We start from the raw sequence: 26,549 nt of genomic DNA on the forward strand, positions 1-26,549 counted from the left end.
GAATCATCTAGTGATTCATTTCTTTTGTTCGTCAAAAAAATATGTAGAAAAAAAACTTCTTACCTTCCTACCAAAAAAAGTTTCTTACCGGATCTATATCCTATATATATATATATATATATATATATATATATATATATATATATATATATATATATATATACAGAGAGAGAGTGCTAGGTTCCAATGTTTCTCAAATGTACCAATAATAATTTAGTAAAATTAAATTATTATTTAATCCAATAAAGATAGATATTAAATGAATTCCATAATTATATGTATATTAAATGATATCCATAATTATAATTCATTTTTTATGGAAACTAATAAACTCATCATAAATATCAGCAATGATATTCTTTCAGAATGAATTCACAATCTAGTTCTTCATGTATGGGTTTGTATTTTGTTTCATGAGACACTCACTCAGAATACAACAAAGTTGCTTACAACATGGAGACAGATAGTGTATTTTAGTAGAATGCGAGTTTATTCTAGAAAATAACAGTATATTCTAAAAGAGTGAGAGTGTATTCTAGTAGAATATACTCTTGTTCTTCGTATTCCATGCAACTTTGTTATATTTTAAGTGAGTGGGTCCATAAACAAAATACGAACTCATATATGAAAACCTAAATGCGAATTCATTCTAAAAGAATGTTATTTCCGTCATTAATGACGAATTTAATTAGTTTTCATAAAAAAGAAAACTATATATATATATATATATATATATATATATATATATATATATATATATATATATATATATACACTAGGTTTAAACCCGTGGAACTCCACGGTTGATAAAGTAACAATATATAGATTTTAAAATGGTATTATGTAGAAAAGTCATGATTCTTTAAATTTACATGATAATGTGATATTTCCTATCAAAATAAAAATAATGACGTTTTCGTTAATTGGGCAAAAAAAATAAATAATCGGGATTTTTCCTTGTTGAAAAGTTTATTTTTAGGACTTTATCTAAAAAGTTCCTAAAATATTGAAACTTTTTTTTGCATAAAACCTGATCTTAAAAGTAAAAACATAACTTTGTTTGTCCAGTAAAATAAGATTTCATAGCTTTTGAAAAAATAATGAATGTTGAAAATGTATTTTTTTAAAATTAATTAACATTGTCATTTATAGGTATTTAGTAATTAAGTATGAAAAAATAACTTATACTTCAATACTAAGTCCTGTGTAATTGTTTTCCCAGTTATTGATATCCATAAATATTCAACTAATGAAAAATAAATAAAATATAATAAGATCTAAGAACAAAAATAACAATATTTAAATTCAATTTAAAAAAAATTCATGTGCTAAATCTGCAATTTTACTCGCGTACACAAAATTTGCAACTAAACAAAAGCATTTTATGCTAAATAATATAACGGGTAACTCTTTAATTCATTTTAAAGCCAAGTTGTTTCTTAAAATTTTAAATATAAGAAAAGACAACACCACCAACTCGTGTATCCAAAAATACGAAAGTATAAATAAAATAATTTAATATTGTTGTGTTTTTATCAAATAGAGCCTATATGTTTACCAATATAAAAAGATGTTGATGAAAGGAATGGACTTGAAAAGTGTACAAACGCTGCAATTGATCCAACTCTTCGAAGCCCATCAAGATCATCAAAAAGGTCAAAAAATGTTCTAAAGGATTCATCAAAAATATTCCAAACAACAATAAAAATGCAAGAAGCTTATCAAGAAGTTCTACAATTAGTAATACATTAATACTACACCCAAATTTATAAGACCCAACAATAGGAAATGTTACCCTTTTAGGATCATTTAAACTTTAAAAATTTGCATTGCTTCCCTTCCAAAATAACTTTTTTTCGAGAAAAAATAAGTAATTTTTGTAAAAGGATCATCAATATTGTTTAAAAGTTTATAAAACTTATAAAGTTCTCTTTCATTGTCTTCAATTAACTATCATTGATTTTAAAAATACTCTGCTAATGAGCAATCAACCACATTAGCTTGCGAATAACCTTTAACTAAACTTTCACACAATAGGCAAGGTCTCCGAAGGAATTTTCAAGTCTGGTTGTCTCCAAAGACAAATAACTTTAACTTTAATGGTGTAAGTATCTTTGTAGAGATCCCTACCTTTAATTTCGAATCCATTAATCTGTTGTTAGAATCAAGAATTTGTTAAAAACATTGTATTTTTGTATTCGAATGCATATTCTTTGAATCCACACAGTTACATAAACATACAATCGAACGTAGTCACACTTTTTTGCTGTCAACCTTAGTACTTAAGTAGGAATTTTCTTGAATTCTTTGTTTTTTACATTGCAATTATAGTTTTGTGGATGTAACTGATAATCGTTTATATGAATTTAATGGTTTAAGTTATATCCCTAAAAGTTTTTAAAATCCAATTCATGCTGCAAATAAGAAAGAAATTAAGGTTTGAATCTTTAAAGTCTAATCCATGGTTCTCTTAGGCATTTTATCAAACATATGGTAGATGAAACTTACCTAAACTAAAAAATGATAGATTTTTCAATTGAAAAGCAATTTTTATCCTTCTCTGATAAAAATATATGAGATGATAAAATCAAATTAGTAAGTACCAACCTCCGAAATTTTAGTAGTGCTATATGATTTTGAAATCCCTGCAACCTCTCATTGAATATAACATAAAGAGAATTCAATGAATTTGACCTTGAAAATCAATTAACCTATACACATTAATCAAATTAAAGGTTACCTTTAGGGCTTGGAGGCTTCGTGATCTCAAGTTCGGAAGATGTTTTGCTTAATTTCTGAGTTGTTCTCTTTTGACAAATTTCTTCCACTCGATAATTCTTAAGCAAGATTGAGATAGCGTGAGACGCCAAATAGCACTTGGTATTTAGTTTTTCTTTATCGTTACCGGTTTAGTTCCTCTTCTTCTGATTGAACAAATTCTTCAAACCCACTCGCTACATTTTGAAAGAAACTTTACAAGTAAATCGGGAAATTGAGAATGATTTGGAATTCATTGTGTAAAAGAAGAGAGATTGATTGAATGGAGAAAAATCAGGCTTTTAAATAGATAAACAAAATATTTTGATTTCAAAATTTGAATCGACAAGATAAACAGCGAGATTACAGGATTCTGATTAAGATTAAGAAGAAGGAATAGATCGAATAGCAAAAGCAAAAGGGTAAAATCGGTAGTTCAGTTTGATAATATGAGCGGGAAAAAAACTTGAGGGGAGGGCTAGCAAATGACACGTGGACTAAGCGTACTGTTTTATTATAGTAGAGGATATGCCGAAACATTTGTTTTCTTACCGTTAACATGTATACCCATCGTTCATCTCTTAAGTAAACAAGATACATCGCCAAATACACATATATTATATTTTGTATTTGTTTATTGAGATACAAAACGAATGAATATAAAAATTATTGTCTCGACTGAACGAAAAAAAAACCATTGTTTTGTTCGTTTGCTTAGATAAAAGAACAGAAATCATGTTTAAGTTCATTAATTTATTAAATAAGAAAAACTCAATGAATTTTTGTTGAGTAGTTTGTGAACGTTTGGATATATGTTAAGTTTATCCTTATATTTTAATGATAAGTCTAAATTTAAAAATAAAAATGTTAAATAACATATTAAATAAAAAAAATAAAATATTACTAAATATTTTATTTGTATTTTATTTTAATATAACATAAATTAAATAGAAATCTTTGAAAAATACCATATCATTAAGCTTATAACAAAATAAATACTATAAGGTTTAATAATATATATTATAAAATTTAAAGGTTTAAATTACAAGTATGATATATTTTACGGGCTATTTCTACAATGCAAATGTGATTTCGGACAATTGAAAATTTTCTGCAACGTCACATCACATCTTCCCTGTTCTTTTCCTTTGTTTTTCCTGCCAAAGAACACCACTAGAGATGGGTAAAATTCCCAGTAATCAAGAGAGCAACAATCCTCTCTTGGTCATCCTTGCTCATCACCGATTCCATAAGCAAAAGCCACTGATTTCTTGCTTCCATTACCATTAAAAATAAAACAAAAAAAAATGAAAAATGAAGAGGTTGAATAAACAACCCCCTGCTCACCTGTTTAACTGCAACTCCCCCTTCCCCTTTCTATTTCAATGGTCAATAGCCCCAATTTCATCGACCACAAAGCTCAGAGTCCACTGCAAATTATTCACCAGCTCTTATATCATCACAACACAATCAAACAATTAAACACAATTAGCTTCAACAGGATAGCATCGATCCTGCTCAAATCCAAAATTTTATATACAAACAAAATATAGACATTTAGGACTCCGATAGTAATCAACTAGTTGAATGTAGACGTAACCTGAAAACAGTGATTTATGTAAGTGTTGATTAACCAGCATCGTTTTTCCCTTCTTGACTTCTCAAATCTGATCGACACATCCCAAAATCGCACCTCCTCTTATTCGCGTCTCCTCCCTCCGGTCGACAGAAGTGAAAACGAGCCAGATTGACATGAAAGTCGAGTGAAGATAGGGAGAGACGAGTACGCTTCATTGAGCGATGAAGATTGAGCCACTACCATTGATTTTCATCAGAAACTTTAAATGGTATTAGGCGGAAGAAGCAGTGGCGAGGAGGACGATTAATTGGTGATGGAGACAATGAGGAAAGTGACCTACGACACAGAGAGGAAGAAAGTGGCGGATTTAGGATTTAGTTCACCAGTGTGATCCTATTACGGTGGAGGTGGATTTTAATAGGGTTAATAATAAACGGATCCCTAAAATAAAGGGACTATTTATAGAATTCATTTATCAAATTACTAAATAACCCTCATTGATTTCTTCAATTATTTATTTTTATTTTAAATTTTGATTGGCCCACATTGATGCATACAATAACACAATACTTAGTTAAAACACCTAAACCTAGCTCTCTCTCTCTCTCTCTCTCTCTCTCTCTATATATATATATATATATATATATATATATATATATATATATATATATATGTTGTAAATACATGTACAAAATGTCTTTTGGTCTGTCATCTTCATTTATGACATGGCTTTAAATGACACATATTTGTCTCTCATCTATAGGCAATTACGACATGAGTTGTCCATCATGAAAAGCCTTTTCCTAATAGTGTCTTTTGGTTTTTTTTCATTTAGACAATAAATTGCTACATATATACTACAACAAAACAATAAATTAGTTCTTTCCACAACTTACAATTAAAACATTAAATTTCTCTTGCTTTTTATTCATATATTCAAATCAATAAAACTATATTACACATAAAAAACCATTCAAAATAGATTTGGTGGTAAGACGAAAACCAACATTAAAATCATGCATCACTGACTACATATCCAACTTCTTTGTGTGTTAAAGGTAATATAGCTGTTGAATTGTATAAAGGAGAGAGTGTTTCATATGCCTTTGTTCCATCTATAACGTTCACCCTCTCTGTGGGATGAAAACCGTCCCAAAATATATAGTTTTCCCTGTTGCTACATGGAACTTGATTCGGAACACAACTCCCCTTTCCAGTGGTGCTCACCGCAATTTCACAACATGGTTTATCAGTAACATTTAAATCTGTTTCCATGGAAACTATGCAAGTTAGTAAAATGTTAAATAAGTCTATTTTATCCCACAAAAATATAAAGTTTAACTTGGAAGGTTAAATAGTATCGTCAAAAGTGACGATTTATACCATTAGGATATTCTAAACGGGCGTCAATCAAGATGAACTTTGCGTCAAGGAATCTATTGTTTAGATCATTTAGAGTAGTATTAAGTAGGGTGTTGAATAATTTGACCGCATCATTAACTAAGTCGACGCAAGAGTTCAAGCTATAATCGGACATGATTCCTGGGCAACAGCCCGAATAGCCTGCTGCAAAAATTCCAAACTTTCTAGCTCCAGATTCGTACAATTCCTGTGGATTAATAGTTGTAAATTCGTTTTATTTTTTTCATCAAAAAAATAGACTTGATGAAAAAATTATCTCAAAATAAGAAATATAATCCAGAAAAAAATAAATTTAATAATACACACCAAAATTTAGACACATTATTGGGCTCAATCCAAAAAATTTCTTTACTGTTTAGCTTTAAGAATAAAAAATATATTCAAATGTATTTATATTTATACATCTACCTATTATAAATCTTGTTAGCGGGCTTATATAATTAATATATATTCATATGTATTATATTTATCTTGTAAAATCTTATCGCAAAATATCTATTGTAACCTTCATATATAGTTGATCATTATTAAGAAGAGGGCATGAATTCTTTCATGCTAAATTAAGGTTCCAAAACGTTCATCATGGTGCCAAAGCTTGTAGTTGACGTCAACCTTTAACAAAATATTGTCTTATGTAATATATATATATATATATATATATATATATATATATATATATATATATATATATATATATATATATATATATATATATATATATATATAATAGTAGAAAATACATATAAAAATATTAATTATATACAAAATTGCCACCTTATGTCATGTCTTACAAACGATGTGGCTCACCACGGCTCGTAAAAGCTTGAGACTTGACATTGCCTCTAAGGCATGTCTAATTTTATTTAAAACCTTGTGTTTAATTCATCCTTGTTAATATGTTATCAAAGTGCAAGTAAATTGGCCCTATCTCTCTACCTCATATCTCATTCTTAGTAGCAGCAACATCGTTTAGGCTTTTCTAACCGCAACGAAACACCTTCCTCTTCTCTTTAATCTAGTCAACCTTCTTCATTTACCATGGTGTAAAATATAAGTGGAGTCTATAATTGTCTTGCCAAAAAAACCCTTATGGAGAGAGAGAGAGAGAGAGAGAGAGAGAGATGATCCAACATATCTAGACACTTATAGGTCTCCCTCTCAGAGACAACAGAGACTTGATAAGGATACCCAATGATGTTTTAAGCCATAGGGGTGAGGGACACTGACTCTGATACCATATAAGATATATATGAAGTATAAGATTATCTCTACAAAAGATCTCTTATGGAGATAGGGGGAACCAACATATGTAGACACTTATATGACCGTGTAGCACCAATGTGTAGAGAACTATATGTGGACTCCAAGATTATGGCTCCAAAAAAATGTTTATGAAGAGAGTAGGGACTCCAACATATATAGACACTTATATGACTATGTCGCACCGATGTAGGATACACTAACACACGATGACCACAAATTCAACCTTATATGTAAATAAATTCCCATTTCATGTGGCTTTTGTAATGACTAACAAAAAGAATTTTATATCTCTTCCACTCAATCAAAGTGACTTGACACTACGCATCGTGTATTGAACTATTTCAGATCTACACATACACCGATAATGTGCTCCATCACATTGAATCGAATACCCCTCACCCTACTACCGTTGACAGTCTAATATGGAAACGGTTAGACATCGTTAAAAAACAATAGATCCACAACATCATATTCACTAACCTTCTTTAGACAAATAAGAAACTATGTGTACATGCCCAAGAACTTTGCGACAGCTGGCAAAAATATTTCAATACAACAAACAACACGAACCTCATATACAGAAGAGAAATTCAACACAGCTCATCTTCATGTAGTCTCCAACATCACTAATGTTTGTTCTCCCTTCAAATCTCTAGTTAACCAACTAATGTTGGTAATCCTGTCTCATAAAACTAGATGGTGATATAGTTGGTGTCTAGTATTTACAAAGGTGATTATGGAATTTAATAGGGTATATGTGTAATTACATATATACCCTCGCCAATAAGGTTCACCATGATCGTCTTGACATGGGCGATCCATGACAACCGAACCACGATCACCTGATGGAACAATTATGGCCAAACCATGCCTACTCACGAACAATGGATAACGAATCTACACTATAAGAAGCTAAGCAATTGAATGGAATAATGATGCATCGATTGCAAAAAGGTACGTTTATTACAGCAAGGGTTAGTTGTACCTTTTGTCATAAGAAAAATGGTAATGATAATACCTGCAAACACAATCTCGTACTTTCAGCCTTACGAACATTTAATATGATAAGACAACAACATGCTTGGCACGGAAAAATAGTAATTACCAAGAAAGAGAGAAGAAGAAAGAGATAAATAGATCGATAGAAGGTAAATTATTTATATACTCATTCTTACACCTACAACATACGAATACACTTATCGAATTCAAACCTAATTTGATCGTCAAAGCGTTTTACTGAGAATACTATCCATGGTAAATGACTTATGATTTGTATATGCTCTCAGGCTATTTGCTCGACACTCTTGAAGAGGGATAAACTTCGTTACGTACATTCCCCTGGAAAACTGAGTCGCAACAACATCATTGCTACATTTATTCAACAAATTGATCACTTACTCATTTAAAAAAATCCATGTCAAAGCTACTTTTGGAGGAGACACTTAGAAAAAAAATAGAATCAATCACATACTCATCAACCCTTGATGACACATGTAATACCCGATTTTAGGGGCTACAATTTTTTAGTAAGCTAAAAATTTAGTTAAATAAAATAAATTAATAAATTAATAAACAAATAAGTTAGAACAAATTGAGTTATAAAGACGAATCATAATAATACTATAAATGATAGTTGGAGATGTAAAAGATCAGAATTATAACATTTGAAAGGCAAGTACTAAAGTGGTTAAAATAGTGAAAGTTTGTTTGGCCAAATGATTGGCTAATACAATTGACACTTTGACCAACATATTCATGAAATGGATGGAGAACGACTAAAAGAATAAACTCCCAAAGTTTAAAAACATATTGGTTGGTAGAATGAAGCTTACGGGAAAAAACTGACAAATTGATGAAAAATGAGTTGAATTTGACTCAACTAGTAATTGTTATGGTGTCAATTTTTCAAAATTTGAAAGCTTTGTGGTCAAAAATATGATGTAGAAAACTTGAAATAAGATGCATACCCTCATTTCTTCTCCTACACATTTTAGAGAGCTAGAGAGCATCACAATGGAAATTTCATGAATGATTTCACAAAGAGTTTGAATTAAAGAAGTAATTGGTCTACCGGAGAAAGATTTGAAGCATATTAGGGTTTGTAAGGTATAATTCCTTATTATTTCATCTAAAATTCGAGTTTGTGAAAGGGTTGTAAATTTGAATTCGTTTTTATGATGAATTGTGGCTAGAATTTTGTTTCTAACACTTTTTATAATGTTGATGTGGTTTAATCCCAATTCCAACACTCTTTTCATTGATTTTGTATTTTGGATGGAATGATGCCACAAACCCTAGAATCTCCATTTATGATCATGATTTTTTTAAGTAGTATTCCTAAATGATTATGATCATTGATATAATTTTCTTGCAATAAATCCATCATGGATACACAAACCCATTGGAATGAGAGACGCATAGCTTAAATGATGATTTAGGGATTTCATTGTTGCCATTAGAAAAATAATATGTAGACTTGACCATTTAGATATGTAAATGATGTTCTAAATCATGAATTCATATATTAGGAATGAATTGGATGCAAAACATAAAGAATTTCTTGATCTCTAGGTGACTCTAATGATTGTTTGGTCATAAGGGAAATTTGTGAAACTATAAAAGGAATTTGGTAATTCCATAGTTACATTAAGTATCTAGAACCATTTAAAATGTGTTATAGCATGATACTATGCACTTGGTGGCATTCATATGAATATTGGATGGTGTTGGATGAATCATGTTAGTCATTTTTAGTCTCGTATATAAATTAAGGTTATAACTACTTTATTGTGAGTTTAATGATCATTATGCCCTTAAGACTTTTAAATTGTTAAGTACTTATGTAAATGGAACATAAATGGGTATCAAATGAGCTTCGTAGACTTGTTAGCTCCCTTAGAGTCACCTGGGTGATATATATGGAAGGTTTAGGTGCATCGAGACCAACATACAACACTTAGAAATGAAATTTGGGACTTTTTTGGACTGTTGGCATAACAGACATCGTGTTATTTTGAGACAGTTCGTATCCTGTGTTTAGTGAAGAAGTCCTTAGTTATCCTTAAAACATTCATTAATGTTTCTTCCGGACATGAAATCACGTGCAGTTTTCACCTACGTTCATCTTTTAACATAATTGAAGTAATAAAATTTAAGAGCTAGGATTAAGAGCTTAATAAGTGACTTAATGGATCCCTTAATAGAGTTTTGATACACTTTTTAATGCAATTAGGTTCCACTTCATTTACTACATTCTTGAGGAGTAAAAAGGTTGTTATAAGCCTTTTACATACCTTGAAGGTTAAGAAGGATAGCTCTAGACTAAGCTGAGTTACCGGAAACACACATGCCTTACCTTACTTTGAATTTTTATTGTGTTTTTTCCTTAGTGGTACTATATGTATTTGTGCTTCCATGAAATTCCATTTTACAAAATGGTTTGATTATAAAATCAAAAAACTTATATACTTTGAAAATGATTTAAGCATCGTACTTGTGTAAATCTTGCTAGGATGGGTGTCATTGTGAGATCCTTGGTTTAAATTGGACATTTGTTTTGTTTGATTCATGTGTGTAGATTTCTAAATAATTCTCACATTCACAAGTAGAGGATCACTACCCCTTGTATGACCTAGGATGATGTCCCTAGTGCATGTTTGTGGATATAAGTGCAAAACTTGACAATCAAATCAAGGGTTTTATATGCTCAAAAGTTTTACTTTAAACAAAGCCTTTTCTAAAAGGGAGAACTAAGTCCCAAAATTTACATAAAAAGGTAAACCAAAATGAAAATAGCAAGTAAGATGTAATGCATGAAACTATTCCTAACCCTTTCTAAATCTCATAAGTCCAACTCACCAACAAAGACCAAATATGTAGAGCTCATGACAGATGACACTACCAACTTTTGCACTAATATCCACAAACAAGGTTTGATGGACGAATAGATTACATCCTCTCACTCTAAATCAACTAATATCGGCTCACTTACTAGGAAATATATTGTCTAACTTATTTTGATATGTGTTCAAATTGAAGACCCGAGCTTGGGTTAGGGATTAGCTTGGACTTTAAGAAGGCAACTGAATGTGTGGCGAGCTAAATCTTGTTTTGATATATTTATTGTTAACAATCTCTCTAGATTTCAAACTAAATTATGTTTAATAATTTAAGACCAAATTGTTTTTTCGCAAAAAACATAAATACTGAATATTTTTAGGGATATGGTCACAAATGATTTTCTTAAGTATAAATGTAAATAGGCCCTAGCAAGGGGGTGTTACAACACAATAACCCAATGATTTTCCTAATTAACCCTATCCTTCTTGAGTGTGCCTCTAAATATCATTTGGCTACCCACTCACAGTGGATATCATTGTGGAAACAATTACCGAGAATGAAACAACTACCGTGGGGATGTCTAGGACATGATCGGCAACAATTTGCAGTTGCAAAACAACTCTCTAGCAACATGGAGCTTAATTTTCCCTAAGTATCTTTAACAATGATAGGAAAACCCACCGTGCCCTTACCCAACAACATTTCTGCGCCACCAAGTGGACATGCTTGGCCCATGACCCAATACACATCCCTAACAGACTCTAAAATACCAGCTCACTTGACTTCTTATGCATAATCGACCCATGGCCAGCCCATAACAACAAAATAACTTGAGGTTGCCTTCCACTTTATGTAATTTTCGCAACGAGATTCTTCTTGGTACATGGACTTAGGCTATACAACTCATCTCATAAATGGATTGGGTAAAATATTCGTACTCTCTCATTTAAGCAATCAACATTATATTTTATTTGGAAATGAAAACAATATTCCAATTCCTAGTCATGGAAATACCACAACCTCACTCTATAATCATAAATACACTCTTAACCCAATCCATATATGGCTTAAAACAAGTAACTAATCCATGGTACCAACACTTTGCTTTTTATCTCCTTAAATTGGGCTTATGTCGTTATTTGTTTACCGGTGTGGCAATGACATAGCTTATTTGTTACTATATATAGATGATATCGTCTTAGTAGCTTCCTCGTACTCACTAAAAGATTTGTTAATTTGGTCCCTAAAATCTAAAATCTGAGTTTGACATGACTGACATGCTACATCTCACCCGTTTTTGGGCATCTCACCTGTTTTTTGGCCATTTGTATAACTCATACATCTCAATGTAAGTTACATGACCAATGTAAATATGATGTGGAAATTATGAAACTAAGCAACCTATAAAAATTGCAAACCAATTTTATTCCCACAGACACCTAGTTTAGTATGTTTCCTGCAATACTCACATTTACAAGACCATATATAGCATAATTTGTCCAACAAATATGTTTCTTTATGCATATACCATGTGATCTGTATTATAATGTCTTAAAACGCATTCTATGATACTTAAGGGTACCCTAGAACACATATTACATCTTTTTTTCACATACATGATTAACTGATTTCTTATCGATTAGAGTGACTACCCTAATACTCGATGATATACCTGATGATACTACATTTTTTGGGCAACAGTCTCATTCCGTGGTCTGCGAAATGACAACCTACCTTGTCCCGATCTAGCACTTAATCTAAATATTATGGAGTCACCAATGTAGTCTCTAAAATATGTTGGTTACACAGTCTTCTTCTAGAGTTTCACGTTCCCCTTAGTCGTGCCACATTGGTATATTATGACAACATATAAACAATTTAATTCTTCGAAGGTTTGATTCAATACCAGCAGGCAAACATATCGATATAGAAATACAATTTGTATTAGAAAATGTTTTCTTAGCCATATAAGAGACCTTCGCATCCCATCCACCTACTTGTATGTATATATTTTCACAGAAGGGTTGCCTCATCCATTTTTCATTAACTTCAAATCCAACTTGAGTGCCCGTCCACCTCCCAATCAAACCGTGGGGTCTTGTTTGCCGACTTATAATTAATATATTCAAAGTTATTATATTTATCTTGTAAGATCTTATCCAATAGTTATTAGGGTCTCTATTGTGAAATTGATATATAGTTGATCATGAATGAGAAGATGGCACAGAGTCATTCCTAACAATACATCTATATATAAATAAAAACCCTGAACTATTTTCATGTTAAAAAAACACGATCTTATCCATTTTTTTTGGTAAAAACTTATTAATTTGTTCCATTTAAATGATGTAAAAAATAAATATGATGTCACTAATGACATGGGTGATCTATGTCACCCCTTTGATATCCTATAATGTATCGATACACAAAACTCGATCATCAACCACGTCATTAGCAGACGTCACAGTCAATACTGTTTTATATCGTTGATATATTATAAGAGGTCAAGGGATGACATGGACAACTCATGTTATGAGCCACAATTGTCATGTGTTTTTTTCTAGACAAGAAAATAATAATATGTTGCATAATAGCTTTTGTTTTAATTCGTTTCCTTTCTTTTAATGGTTAAATGAACATCTATATTTTCTTTAAAATACGTAACAAAACAGTATTTATACACATTATGCGACAATGTTTCGTGATATAATGAAAAGACATGATATTTGAGAAGTAACAACAAGATGGTTGCATCATCCATTTCAATTTTATAAGTTGCTAAACAACTCAAATAAGATCTCACTATTGGATTTTTCATCTCTTTAATGCTAATTCAAACATAAGGGAACAAAATACAAACCTGCAGTTGTCGGGAATACTGTTCAACAAGGACTTCTGCATATTCCTCAGGCGTATATTCAGAACTCGTCTCATAGTAATTGGGAACAAAGTAGTTGCTAATGTAATCGTTGTTCCCCATCCCGATAGTATATATGCACCGATTTAAGTATTTTCTTGTCACATAAACACTTCCTTTTCCATTCAAGGTGGAGAGTTGTGAAATCGTTATTCGATGGTTGATTATCTGGTTGTTTAAGCTTATTCGATAACCCTACAATGACCAATTGACATTATATATTTCACTCAAGTATGGAATGAGAAAGCAATTGTTAACTGAGAGATTCGAACTAATTAAGGTTTATGATTTATAGTTTAATAAACGTATTAGTTTAATAAACATACCATTGAAGTGTCATTTAATAAGGTGATACTTAGGTTTACGATGTGATTTGAATGGGGCAAATTCATAAAAAAAATATTCTGTTTTGGACTAATGATATAATATAAGTTGAAAATTTGTTTTTAAATTTATCCACAGTTTTCAAAACCTACATGGACCAACTTGTTTAAGCCATGTAGTTTGTTTTTCTGTTGAGTTACTAATCTCTAAATATTATTAAAAGAGAACCTTTAATTCTAACTTGAAGAAATCAGGGTCATTGATTGCATTTCAATCCTATATTTTCCACCGTTGGATTATTTGCTGACATCATCTTTGTCAACCCTTTTATTTTTGTCCACAAATTTTATAAAACTTATATTACGTTTTAAATTAGGAAGTCTATTAATCACAATTAAATCTCACTAAAAATAAAATGAATTAAATTAGAAATTCTATTAATAACAGTTAAATCTCACCAAAAATAAAATGAATTAAATTAAAAATTCTATTAATGACAATTAAATCTCACCAAAAATAAAATGAAAAAATGCCTCGTCCCATCCCTCATTACCAGTACCCCTACCCTCTCTCCCTTTTTTCCTTACATAATTTATCTAACCTAAGTTTTGTTGAGGGGAAGAAAATGGGGAAAGAAAAAATAGAATATATGTTAGCTTCGATCCGTGTAGACTAGTCTTGTATTCGATCATCATTAAAGAAAGATGAATGATATAGATATAAACTTCTTTGGATTCTAATTTAATTTGTTCGTAGTTTAGATCGATTTTTGGGTACGTTTTAGATTATGTTTCTTTTATTCTGTTTCAACTATGAAGTTCCAATCTGTAAAACCTTTCTATTTAAGTTTAAATCCATAATGGTTACATTTTCTGAATTTGCTTCGATTTTTGTTCTTATGATCTGTATTGTTGATTTTGATTTTTTAAGTTATAGATATTTGGAGAGCAAAATGATGGACACAGCAACATAGCTATCTCTCATCCATTCTTTCAATTTGGAAGATATTTCCACTAGGTAGTGAATTTGTATATATCAATTTTCTTTTTTATTTTTACATTTTTGTATATTCATTTAGTCAATGATTTTTTTGTGGCTTACCAGGTCGTGAATGGAAGATATACTCGAGTCAATATCTATAATGCTTTACCCATTCAATCCCTTCCTGGATTTGGAGATGGAATTTAAAACCTTATACCATTGAGTGATCCATATATTCTACAACTCAGCAAAACCCATTAGTGATATGTGTTTTGATTTATTGTAAAAAACATTTTTAAAAATACAAAGTGGGCTCTCAGAAATAAGTTATTACTTATCCTTTTTTAATATTATAAAAAACATCTTTTAGACTCAATAGCAAAGAAAAGACAAAGTTTTAGTATACCATGTAAACAAATTACATCGATAAATCTTATTGGAAAATATTTGGGATTGATTAATTTTGGTTAATTAGCAAGGTTTTTTTTTTGGTTAACTTGTGTTGTCTGGGCATGTCGAGAAGCATAGTAAGAACCTTGCACAACCTTATTCTTTTGTTTAACTGGTTTGAATCTTCTTATTGAGTTTACTTTCTCAATGATAAATGGGTACACCCTACACTCTTGAAAATAGGGTTGGTAACATTGTGAGTATCAAGGTTTTCTCAGCAATAAGAGTATATATTAGTATAAAAGTTGCAATGTAAACCATTTTTAATTACATAATAATAACTAAACAAAGATATGTGAAGGATCATCTTTATAATTTAAATTGCAATATATGACATAAAAATCATATGAAATTTTCATTGTTCCATTCCATGCCTCACAAATATGTTTTTGGAATGAAATTACTTATTCTATTATCTTGCTTTTACGATTACCTATCAATTCCATTTCTTTGTTGTTCCATTCTTTACAACCTCACATATCTCAAAAAAGTAATTCAGAAATCCATCATACAATAGAAAATGTTTTATAAACTCCTATAAGGGAAGAAGAAAGATAAGACTAAATGAGTGTATGGTGTTAATCTAATTATGATGTTTTTTCGTCTCTATTTCCATGTTTCTAGCTTGTTTGTTGTATTGTCTATAAAATATTGTTGTTATATTTGAAAGTTCATTTTACCATTTTCATCTTTTTGTTTGTATATTTTAATCTTTCAGGTTTTTTTAAAGTATTTGAGGGCCCGTTTCTGCTTGGGAGTGGGGTGAAGTCATGGGCCCTAAAACTAGAGGGTAGTTGTATTTAGAGCCACATAAATATTGAAGATTTTTGTTGGCATTAATTTCAATAATCATATGTACCCTAGAAGAGATATCATAACCACAGTTTATTTTATATAATGTTTTTTGTATATTTATTAAATGTTGTACAGATGATGTCTATAAGGTGTTGGTATTTTTTTGTTGGCAAGTTATTATGTTATCTAACACCCCAATAATCTATAATATTTGTATAAGATGGTGACAATTATTATTTTTTATCGCAACTTATCTTCATATTGATTATCTATTGAGGTTTGAGTTTTGGAATGCTGTCACTGAGAGGATTCCACATTGTGGGACGTTGGAATTAATTACAAAATGAGGCATGATTTATATGTCATTTTTGGTATTGATGAAAATGTTTAATTCTTGCTCATATAGATCGATAAATATTTTACAATATGCTCTTTTAACCTTATATTAGGACATTTTCTGGAAAAAGTTGCTTTTAGTATTGAACTTTGAAAAAAAAAAGTTCATATATAGCATCGTACTCTTAAAAAATGAGTTTTTTTGAATTATTTTTAGTTGATATGGAAAATTACATTTTTTGTATATTGAAGATCATTTAAAGGATTGTCTTCTGGAAAACAAAATATTCATTAATAGCATTAAACTTTGCAAAAAAGTTCATTATCATCGTAGTTTCAAAAAGGATTTTTTTGTATTCTTTTTGGTTAATCTAGAAACGTTTTATTTTTATGTACATTCGAGCTCATTAATAGGATTTTTTTGAAAACATTTTGTTAATGGAAAGTATATTTTCATTTTCTTTCGCATATAGACCATTTATGTAAAAAAAAATTTCAAATATGGATCATTTATGTATTTTTGTTCACAAGTGAACCATTCATGTAATATATAATTTTAAATGTTAATTAGTAGGTCATTAATATGACAATTTTCTAGGGAAAATTTGTTTTTAGTATTGAAATTTGCAAAAAAAAAAAAGTTTATTAATGGCATTGTACTTTAAAAAAATATTATTTTGGAATATTTTTAGATGATATTGAAACGTTTCATGTTTTCCAACATTGAAGCTCATTTGTAGGACAGTGTTCTAGAAGCGAATTCCATTAATAGCGTTGAACTTTGCAAAAAAATTCATTAATAACATTGTACTTTTAAAAAATAACATTTTTTGGAATTCTTTAACTGTAGGTAGATTCCTTGAATGCCTACCTTGATGAACATATGTGGAGAAATATTTTTGGAAAAGGATAAAATCCTAATATGACAACCCAAATAAGAAAAAGAAAAACCCAGTTTTGACTAACCCAATTTATTTAAAATCTTTATTCATTTTAGTAGCTTACACACCATTTAGATGCTCTCAAAATAGCATCTGAAATAACTTCGAGATGTAATAAAGCTAAAACGTTATTTGACATGTTTTGTACTTTCTAATGATCATTACCAGGGAAACATTTGAAGGATTTTTTTTACCAGAAAGAATATGATTAATATACGAAACAATGTTGCATATTCATAACCTAATGTTCTTAAGTTACTGTAATAATGTCTTCATGTAATAATTGATTGGCCCTACCCAACTATCCCATACAAGTTAATGGATTTATGTTGTTCTAAATGTGTTAAAATGCTTCACTTAGGTGTTACTTAGCACATGGTATGTGGACTATCTACATTGATTTCATGATTGAGAAGAACACATCACATCGACCAAGATCAGACCATCAACCATATTAGTGACCCCCACTGAGATTAGCAATGTAATTCGAGTAATCATCCAAAACAGGCAATGAACTTTGAACTGTAATAAATCTAAAATCAATTCCTAAATTATACGTCAAACTTCCAACGTTAAACCTTGAACATTTTCAATTAATGTTATCGAGTTGATATGCATTTGATTATTTAGGTATATCGTAAATTGTTTAGCTTCCCCTGTTTAATTATGGTGTTAATGTATAGTTTTACGTTTAACCGTAAACATGAGGCTTTAGTTTGGTTGTCTAACTAATGCTTTAGATGAGACAAAAGCATTTGATGAGTGGATTCTTAAAATTAGTGAATGTAATACTGGTGGCCCTAATGATGGTGAAGTTGAAGTTGAATTTCCAGAAGACGTTGTTGTTCACTCTACAGGTGACCATATTTATTCAAATGTATCCACCATTTATCCATCATTTGAAAACCATCTTGATGATCCATCATATTTTCAAGATAAAGCTATTTTGGTACCTACAAATGAAGAATTCGATGCTACCAATGATTACATTTTAAGATTGATGAAAGATGAAGGGAAAACATATATGTGTTCAAACTCTTTATGTGAGATAGAGTTACCAGATTTTTTTGAGGAATCAATCTACTCTTCAATTGTGTTGAATGGTTTAAGGCGTCTAGAATTTCCAACCATAAAATTACACTAAAAATAGGTGTTCCAGTCATGTTACTTCGTAGTATTGAACAAACCAAAGGACTATGCAATGGTACTAGGTTACATATTGTTAGAATTGGAAAACATGTCATTGAAGCCTGAATCATATATGCTAGATTCTTCAACAAGACTACTTATATACCTTGCATGAAGTTAACTCCGTCTAATAAAAGAATCTCATTCCGTTTTTAGCGCAGACAATTCTCCATAGTTGTTTATTTTGTTATGGCCATTAACAAAAGTCAATGACAATAATTATCAAATGTTGGATTATACTTACGTAGGCCCGTCTTCACTCATTGTCAGTTATATGTTTTTTGTTTCTCGTGTCACAAGTGAAAAATGATTGAAAGTACTCATATATGACGATGGTCGTCCAACTAATAAAACAAAAAATTATGTCTACAAAGAGATCCTTCAACGATTATAGATATTCAAGTGTTTCATTGTTTTTTTTTTCAAGACATTTCAATGTTACCAATAATACTAAATCTGTTTTTGTTACTTTATTTTTTTATAGTGCCAACTTTTTTATACCTTTATATGTATATTTTTATATGTTTTTTGTGTTTTACGCGGGTCGTAATCTAGTTATTATATAATTAGTAATGGAAATATTCTAAACTCTTTGATCTATAAGGCTATACATACAAGGATATCCGTAGATTTTAAACTTGTTTGACCTAATTCAAGATATAGCTAACTTTCTAAATTGTGTTTAATTTTAAGTTTTTAACAACATGTTTAAGTCATTCTTATTTTTCAGCAACCATAGTTATAATATTGTATATTTTGATCGAGAACCAACATAATTGTATGTTTTTCATACAAAATAAAAACATAACGATCATTACGTAAACCGAATTTAACCTAAAATGTAAGGGGCCGTTGGCTCACATAATGATGCTTAAATAGGAATTGAAATCTTTTCAATTAACTAGAATATAAGGGAGTTAAAATCCTTTTGAATTTAAATTTGTTTTGAATCTCTATTGCGGTTGGTTAATAGAAATTTTGTGTTCGATTTGTGTTTGGTTTGAAAATCTAGGGTTGAGCATATTAATCGAAAAACTAAACCATAACCAAATTAACTGATATAACGGAATCAGTTTAACTGAACCATTACAAAAAGATATTATGCGTTTTCTAATTTTCATTAACCGAGTACATATGGTTCATTTATGGTTTTCATCTAAAACAAAACCACTATAAATCGAAGCAATAATATAATAAATGATTTTTTTGAACGACAGAATTTTATTAAAAAACTAGCAAGAAGCTAGAAAAAGAATATTAAAACAAATTACAAGATAGCGCAAGATTATGAAGCCACGAGGTCCAACCTATTTTAGCTTTGCTACCCATATTGGAAACCCAAAAAAAGAGTTTTTGACTACATCGTCAAAAATGGTTGATTTCCTATGCAACACCGTTCCAAAGATAATGGAATTTCGGAAATTCCATATACACCATAAAACAGTCATAATCACCGCATCAAAAGCTTTTCATTGACCACTTCTCCAAGCAAAAGAATTCGACCAAAACAAGATAGAATCTATGGACAGATGTTTAGGAAGCTAAACACCCCACCAAATGGCAACTCGAGTCCAAAGCTCAATCAAATCATTACAAGTTGCAAACAAATGCTCAATGGACTCAACCGTAGTGGAACAGACCGGACACAAGATTGAATCCATCAAAATACCCTGATTTGAAAGAGTAAATCGAGTAGGTAAACCATTTAATCTTAATCTCCAAATAAAAATATTCAACTTAATTGGAACCCAATTATTCCAATAAGTATCGACACCACCTTTAGACAACATTTCCATTATCAATAAAAGAACGAGATGAGTTGACAAAAAAATTGATCAAACGTATCCAAAGGCCGCCCCAAACGATTCGGTCTGAAATCAAGCTACAACCCCTGCATCAATGCCAAAATGCCTCCCACTATGACTACTCAATGCCACCCCGAGGCACTCTCCTAAGAGAGACTGTATCCTAACCCAACAACACCCTGTCATGAACCAAGGCGATCCTATGAGTACCCAAAGCAAAAATCCTATGAAAAGAGACTGCAACAGAATGACCCCCTTTCCATATATCCTGCCAAAAAGAAGTCCAACTCCCATCTCTAATCCGGATCCGACATAAGGAAAGCAAGTCTAAACCACGATATTTAAGTGAGACTTCATACGAATAACTCCATTCTAAGGACCCATCCAACCTGCTTTTTGGGACTAAAGAGCCACAACCTCCATCAGAACCCTAAATAGCTCTAACAGGATGAACCCATATCATATCTAGGTTATGAAAAAAAACGTCACCGCCAACGGAAGAGCATAACCCTGTTGAAGCAGAAAAGACTACCAACTCCAAGACCCCTTTCTTTCCTACCAACCAGAACTCTATCCCATCGGACCCAATGTATACATCTGTCATCCAACTCCGCCCCCAAAAGAATGCTCGAAAAGCCTCCAAGGAATTAGGAACGGAGATCGGAACCAGAAAGATGGATACCAGGTAGCTTCCCAAACTCCCATGAACAGACTTTATTAAAGTCAAACGACCACCAAATGAAAGAAATTTCGCCTTCCAATCCGATAGCCTGGAACGAAAATGGTCAACAATAAGGGACCAAGCCGAAACCCTGGACATACATTGACCTACTAGCACACCCAAGTGAAGAAAAGGAAGGCAATCTGGGGCACAACCCAATCTACGAGCCACCGACTCCACTTGATGAGGAGAGACGCCAACTCCAATAAACTTGTTTTTTTTTTTTTGCAAATTGATTTTAAGGTCGGAGGCTAAGTAGAAACAACGTAAGATTCGAAGCACCGAGTTAGCATTATTGGGATCCCAAGGAGAAACCAAAACGACATCATCCGCATAAAAAGATGTGCGATATTAATCCCACAAATAGAAACGCCCCTAAACACATGCCGGAGATGAGCTTTTTGCAAGGCTACATGCAAACCCTACATGCCAAGATAAAAAGGAAAGGAGACAAGGAAATAGGGATCTCCTTGTCTCACACCATCCCGACATAAAACATTAACCGACATAAAACATTAACCCACTAAGGCCCTGTTTGATATGCATCTGACCGAGTCAGGTCAGACATTTTTGGCTGACTCGGTCAGACGAAAGGTGTTTGATAGACAAAATCTTGATGTCTGACTCGGAAAGCAAGGTCTGACCGAGAAAGAAGTTGGGAGATGGCTGACCCAGAAAGAAAGTGAGGGTTTCCAATAGTACCCTTGGCTTGGATAAAAACTCATAGCTAATGAAGGTTACGAGATTAGAACTTAGGTCTCCCTTGTAAAAGGGATGGTGTTTACCTGCAAGCTGAATGGGTTATTGTGTTTTATTTATAAAATAATATATTTAATGTCTATTATGCTAGAAGTTTTTTATACATTATTATTATTATTATTATTATTATTATTATTATTATTATTATCAATGTCTATTATTATTATTATTATTATTATTATTATTGTTGTTGTTGTTGTTGTTGTTGTTGTTGTTATTATTATTATTATTGCATAGAAACGTGTAGAGCATCGAGGTAAAATGGTCATTTTGTACCAGTCAGCACATTCAGTCAGATTTTCAATCAAACAGCATGATTTCTTACTTAGTCAGAATTTCTTACTGAGACAGACCTTTCTCAGTCAGCACTTTCTCGATCAGCAACTATCAAACGGGGCCTAAGCTAGTTTCATAGTACTAGATTGTCGCCACTTAATACTTTCTTGCACAAAAGATAAATAAATAAATAAATAAATAAATAAAAATTTTCCAAATGAATTTTTGCCTCAAATTAGGGAATGCATCTAAATTAGCTAACCATTCGCGGGCACCATATAATTTTGTCAAAGTTAAAAGAAAAGAAAGAATAATACAAATATATTTTTTATAGTAAAATTAAAAAAACTCAAACTCCAAGTTTATAGTTATGGTTAAGATAAATTTACTAAAAACAAAAATAAAAGAATATGTGCTTAATATGGTTAAGTTGTATGGTTATACCTAAGATATAGGTTCATGCCCCAACAAAGAAATTAGAAATCATGTTTATTTTTAAATTGCCAAATTTTAATTTTTTTAATGAGATTTAATTCCAAAACCTCTACTTAACAACTAGCAAGACATGCACTGATGCACATTAACTATTCTAAGTAAAGTATCCGTGTTTTAATTTTGTTAATTGCGGAAAATATGTAGTACTTATAAAGGGTTTGCAAATTTCAATGTATTCATTAGTTCGTGAGCTTTATTTTTTTTTTTTTGTAATAAAAGGCCTTAATTGAAAATGACTTCATTGGTGTTTGGAGCTGTCATAGAGTGTTTTCTCTAACTTCAAACAACTGAAAATGGCTTAGTGGTATGGAGTGACCATCTCATATGAGAGATCAGGGGTTCAAGTTTCGGTAAAGACATAGGTGGTTATTTAAAAGTATATTAGTTAGTTTGTTGTTTAAAAAAAAACAACTGAAAATGATTTAACTGAAAATTTTTCAACTTTATATATTATGGGTTGATGAGTCGTCAAACAACATACAATCCTCCAAACCGAAGCCCAAAGGCCTTAAATCGTAGTTCTTTAAATTCGGTTAGGCCGAAACCTTAGTTTTCTTAGTCACCTACTATTTCTTCAACTATTTTTAACTAAAGGCTATATTTTAAGTATTTAATGAAAAGTCATTATTGATAGCCGCTATTTTTATCATTCTCTTAATCAATATAGAACTTCAAATTTTGGGTTATTGTATGTATAATCCGTGTTTGGGACATATCTTATCTGTACAGATTGTCAGACTCAAATATGGGAGAAGGACTACTCCTCAACTACCCATTCATGGTTGGTAGTCAGTCACAGCTGGCTCTGTCTCTATCTATCTTCATGCCATGTTAAAATCATGATCATATTCAATCAACCTTCATAAAAGTAAAAATAGAAAACTAAAATGAAAAAGAATGGATAGGTGTATAAGAGGTTTATTTTAGTTTTTGACACAATGATTTCGAAACTGTTTTGAAATACTTACTTTTTATCTATATTTTAAATTTATTATAAGGGTATAACTTGTGGTTTTGCTTTTTTGTTATTTTGTATCTCAATTTAAAATGGTTTTAAAAAGGTAATGTGAATCTTGGTTTTGATGATCACTCGGTGGAATTGAGCCGGATAGTAGAAAATGAATTATAAGGATAATTAATTGTTATTTTTGTTTACATTTGGTTAAATCTTTTTACTCGTTTGAGTTTTGACCATTAAACTTAGCTTCATCGCAATAGAAAGAAAAAAAAAATGTGGAACTTGGCTCACTTTCCTCATTAATTCTGGATAAAACATTTTGACAACTCGGTTATCCTTTTCCGATTTGTAAATAACAGATAAATGGAAGCCCAAACTTTTTTAGAAATTTTCGTTTACAAATAAGTATTTTTTTTGTACAATTTTGTAAAAATGAATTATATAAAAGAAAATGTGTTTTAATAATTTTAAATACATGAAAACGAATTTACAAAAACAAATTAAATAATTTGTGAAAGCGAAAAGATATTAAAAAAGTAAATAAAAAAATTGCATATGAGGACATTGGAAAAAATATGTAATAGGACATTGAGAAAAAAAAATAGCGTAATAGGACATTGGGAAAATAAAAATACGTAATATGTCCGAGCAATAACTTAAAAAATAGACAAAAAGTTCGAGGGTGAGCAAAAAAACTTAGGAACCAGTAATTTAGTCAAATTTTTAACAAAAGGTATATCGTTATAAATCATATTTATTATTTAAAATAAAAAATACACAGATAAAGGACGATTATTAGTATCTTATAAACTTTATAAATAAAAAATAAAAATAACAGAACAAAAATTTATATTTTATATACGTTCTTAAAAGTAGTAATTTATTTTTTCAGAAATAACATTGAAAAAAGTAAAATGTTTAATTGAATTGATTACTAACAAATTAACAACAAATGAGATTATCTTGTGCACAGAAAAGAAAAAAAAACTCTAGAATTTTAATATAAAATTAATAATGTTGATTTAGATTTGTTAATACCCATTGCCATAATCTCCATATGGTTTTATACAATAACTTTACAAAACAAATCACTTATATAAACAATAATTGTCAAAGCATGTGCAAAAAACATTTAGACAATCAAAGAATGCGAATTAACTTAAAATAAATGACATAATAAAAAAATGGCGTACCATATGTTGTCCCGTTTCATCTCGAATTCCAGCTCCCCCAGATGCATAGTTTACGCCATTTACGATTTCTTCAACTTTTGCAGTCGCAAAAGGCGGAATGAAACTCTTGAACCCAAGTAATTGAGCTATTTATCACATAAGCAAAACCAAGTTAGAAGGACCTTGCATCACAACTAATGTCACACACACACACTCAGAGAGAGAGAGAGAGAGAGAGAGAGAGAGAGAGAGAGAGAGAGAGAGAGAGAGAGAGAGAGAGAGAGAGAGAGAGAGAGAGAGAGAGAGAGAGAGAGAGAGAGAGAGAGAGAGAGAGAGAGACCAATGACATCGGCGATATTCCGGCCATTGGAGAACCGGCCGGTAGGGCCGTCGGGGAAGTCAATGCCATATGGTGGAAAGTTAACTTTTGCTTGAGTACGATGGTGGTTGTTGTTGCCGTTGTCCATTAAGGAATCGCCAAATATGAAGTAACAAGGGACCTGAGGCGGAGGGTCGCCATTGGTGAGTAATAATGTTGCTGTCAACACCAAGAACACAAAGAGGGTGAGTGTCGGCATTGGAGGTAAAGTGGTACAATGATGCTCAAAAGGATGGTTCTATGTTTACACTACATTATCACCTACCCTTCCCCCATAAATTTAATATATATTCAACAATCACAACTACACATATCAACACGTGTTATTCACTAGTAAGTACAAAATAGCATAGTGTTATTAATTATTTGCTTTTAGATTTTTCTTATGATAAAGGTTTTATAAGATTTAGGGATAATGATTAAAAGGAAAATATTTTTTTATTTGTGTATATTTAATTATTGATTTTTTTTTGTTTATAAAGGTAACAACCGGTCATAAAGGTAAAATGTGAACAGTTTCAATAGTTCAGTGGCAAACAGATAATGAAAAAAAGTTTAGTGACTAAATGTGAAGAAAGTTGAAAATTCGTTTTCTCTAAAAAAAGTTCAATAATTAAATGTGAACAAACTTTCCTCTTGTATTATGGTTTAGCAAATTATGTATTTTTGTTAAATTTTAACATTTGTTGATTAAGAAATCTATGAAAAAAAAAACAAAACCCCGAAAAAGATATAAAAAACAAAAAATGAAACCAACATTATATATATATATATATATATATATATATATATATATATATATATATATTATATATAAGTTTTATGTTATAAAACTATGCATATTATATGTATAAAAATTATCCTAATATTATATGTATGAATTTTGTGTTATAAAATTATGCAACATATAAATTGACATACATTAAACCATATATATTGTTTATAAAAAAAATACATATATACATTGATACATTATATATATTGTTATACTCCATGTTTTGACATACAACATATTAGTATATTTATTACTAAAAAGGATATCGAAAATAAAAGTCAAGTTGTTTGGAATTTAGACATTTTTTAATTTATCCGGACAATTGATTTATATTTGAGATTGTACTTTCTTAAAAAGTTTGAATAATTATTGAAATTTATGATTATTTAACTAGATATATAGAATTAAGTAAAACC

General features: G+C 30.7%; 1 protein-coding gene across 1 annotated transcript; it reads right to left on the minus strand.

The window, feature by feature from the left end:
- Nucleotides 1–5,234: 5,234 nt before the first annotated feature.
- Nucleotides 5,235–25,628, minus strand: LOC111891193 (GDSL esterase/lipase At5g45670). The gene is made up of 5 exons (XM_052764541.1): nt 25,320–25,628; nt 25,001–25,125; nt 13,722–13,973; nt 5,720–5,945; nt 5,235–5,601 (listed from the first exon to the last, which is right to left on the minus strand). The coding sequence occupies exons 1-5, from the start codon at nt 25,555–25,557 to the stop codon at nt 5,351–5,353; spliced, it is 1,092 nt and encodes a 363-aa protein (XP_052620501.1). The 5' UTR covers nt 25,558–25,628; the 3' UTR covers nt 5,235–5,350.
- Between the last annotated feature and the right edge of the window lie 921 nt (nt 25,629–26,549).

The sequence above is a fragment of the Lactuca sativa genome, chromosome 1 (genome assembly GCF_002870075.4).
Source record: "Lactuca sativa cultivar Salinas chromosome 1, Lsat_Salinas_v11, whole genome shotgun sequence".
Taxonomy (NCBI): Eukaryota; Viridiplantae; Streptophyta; class Magnoliopsida; order Asterales; family Asteraceae; genus Lactuca; species Lactuca sativa.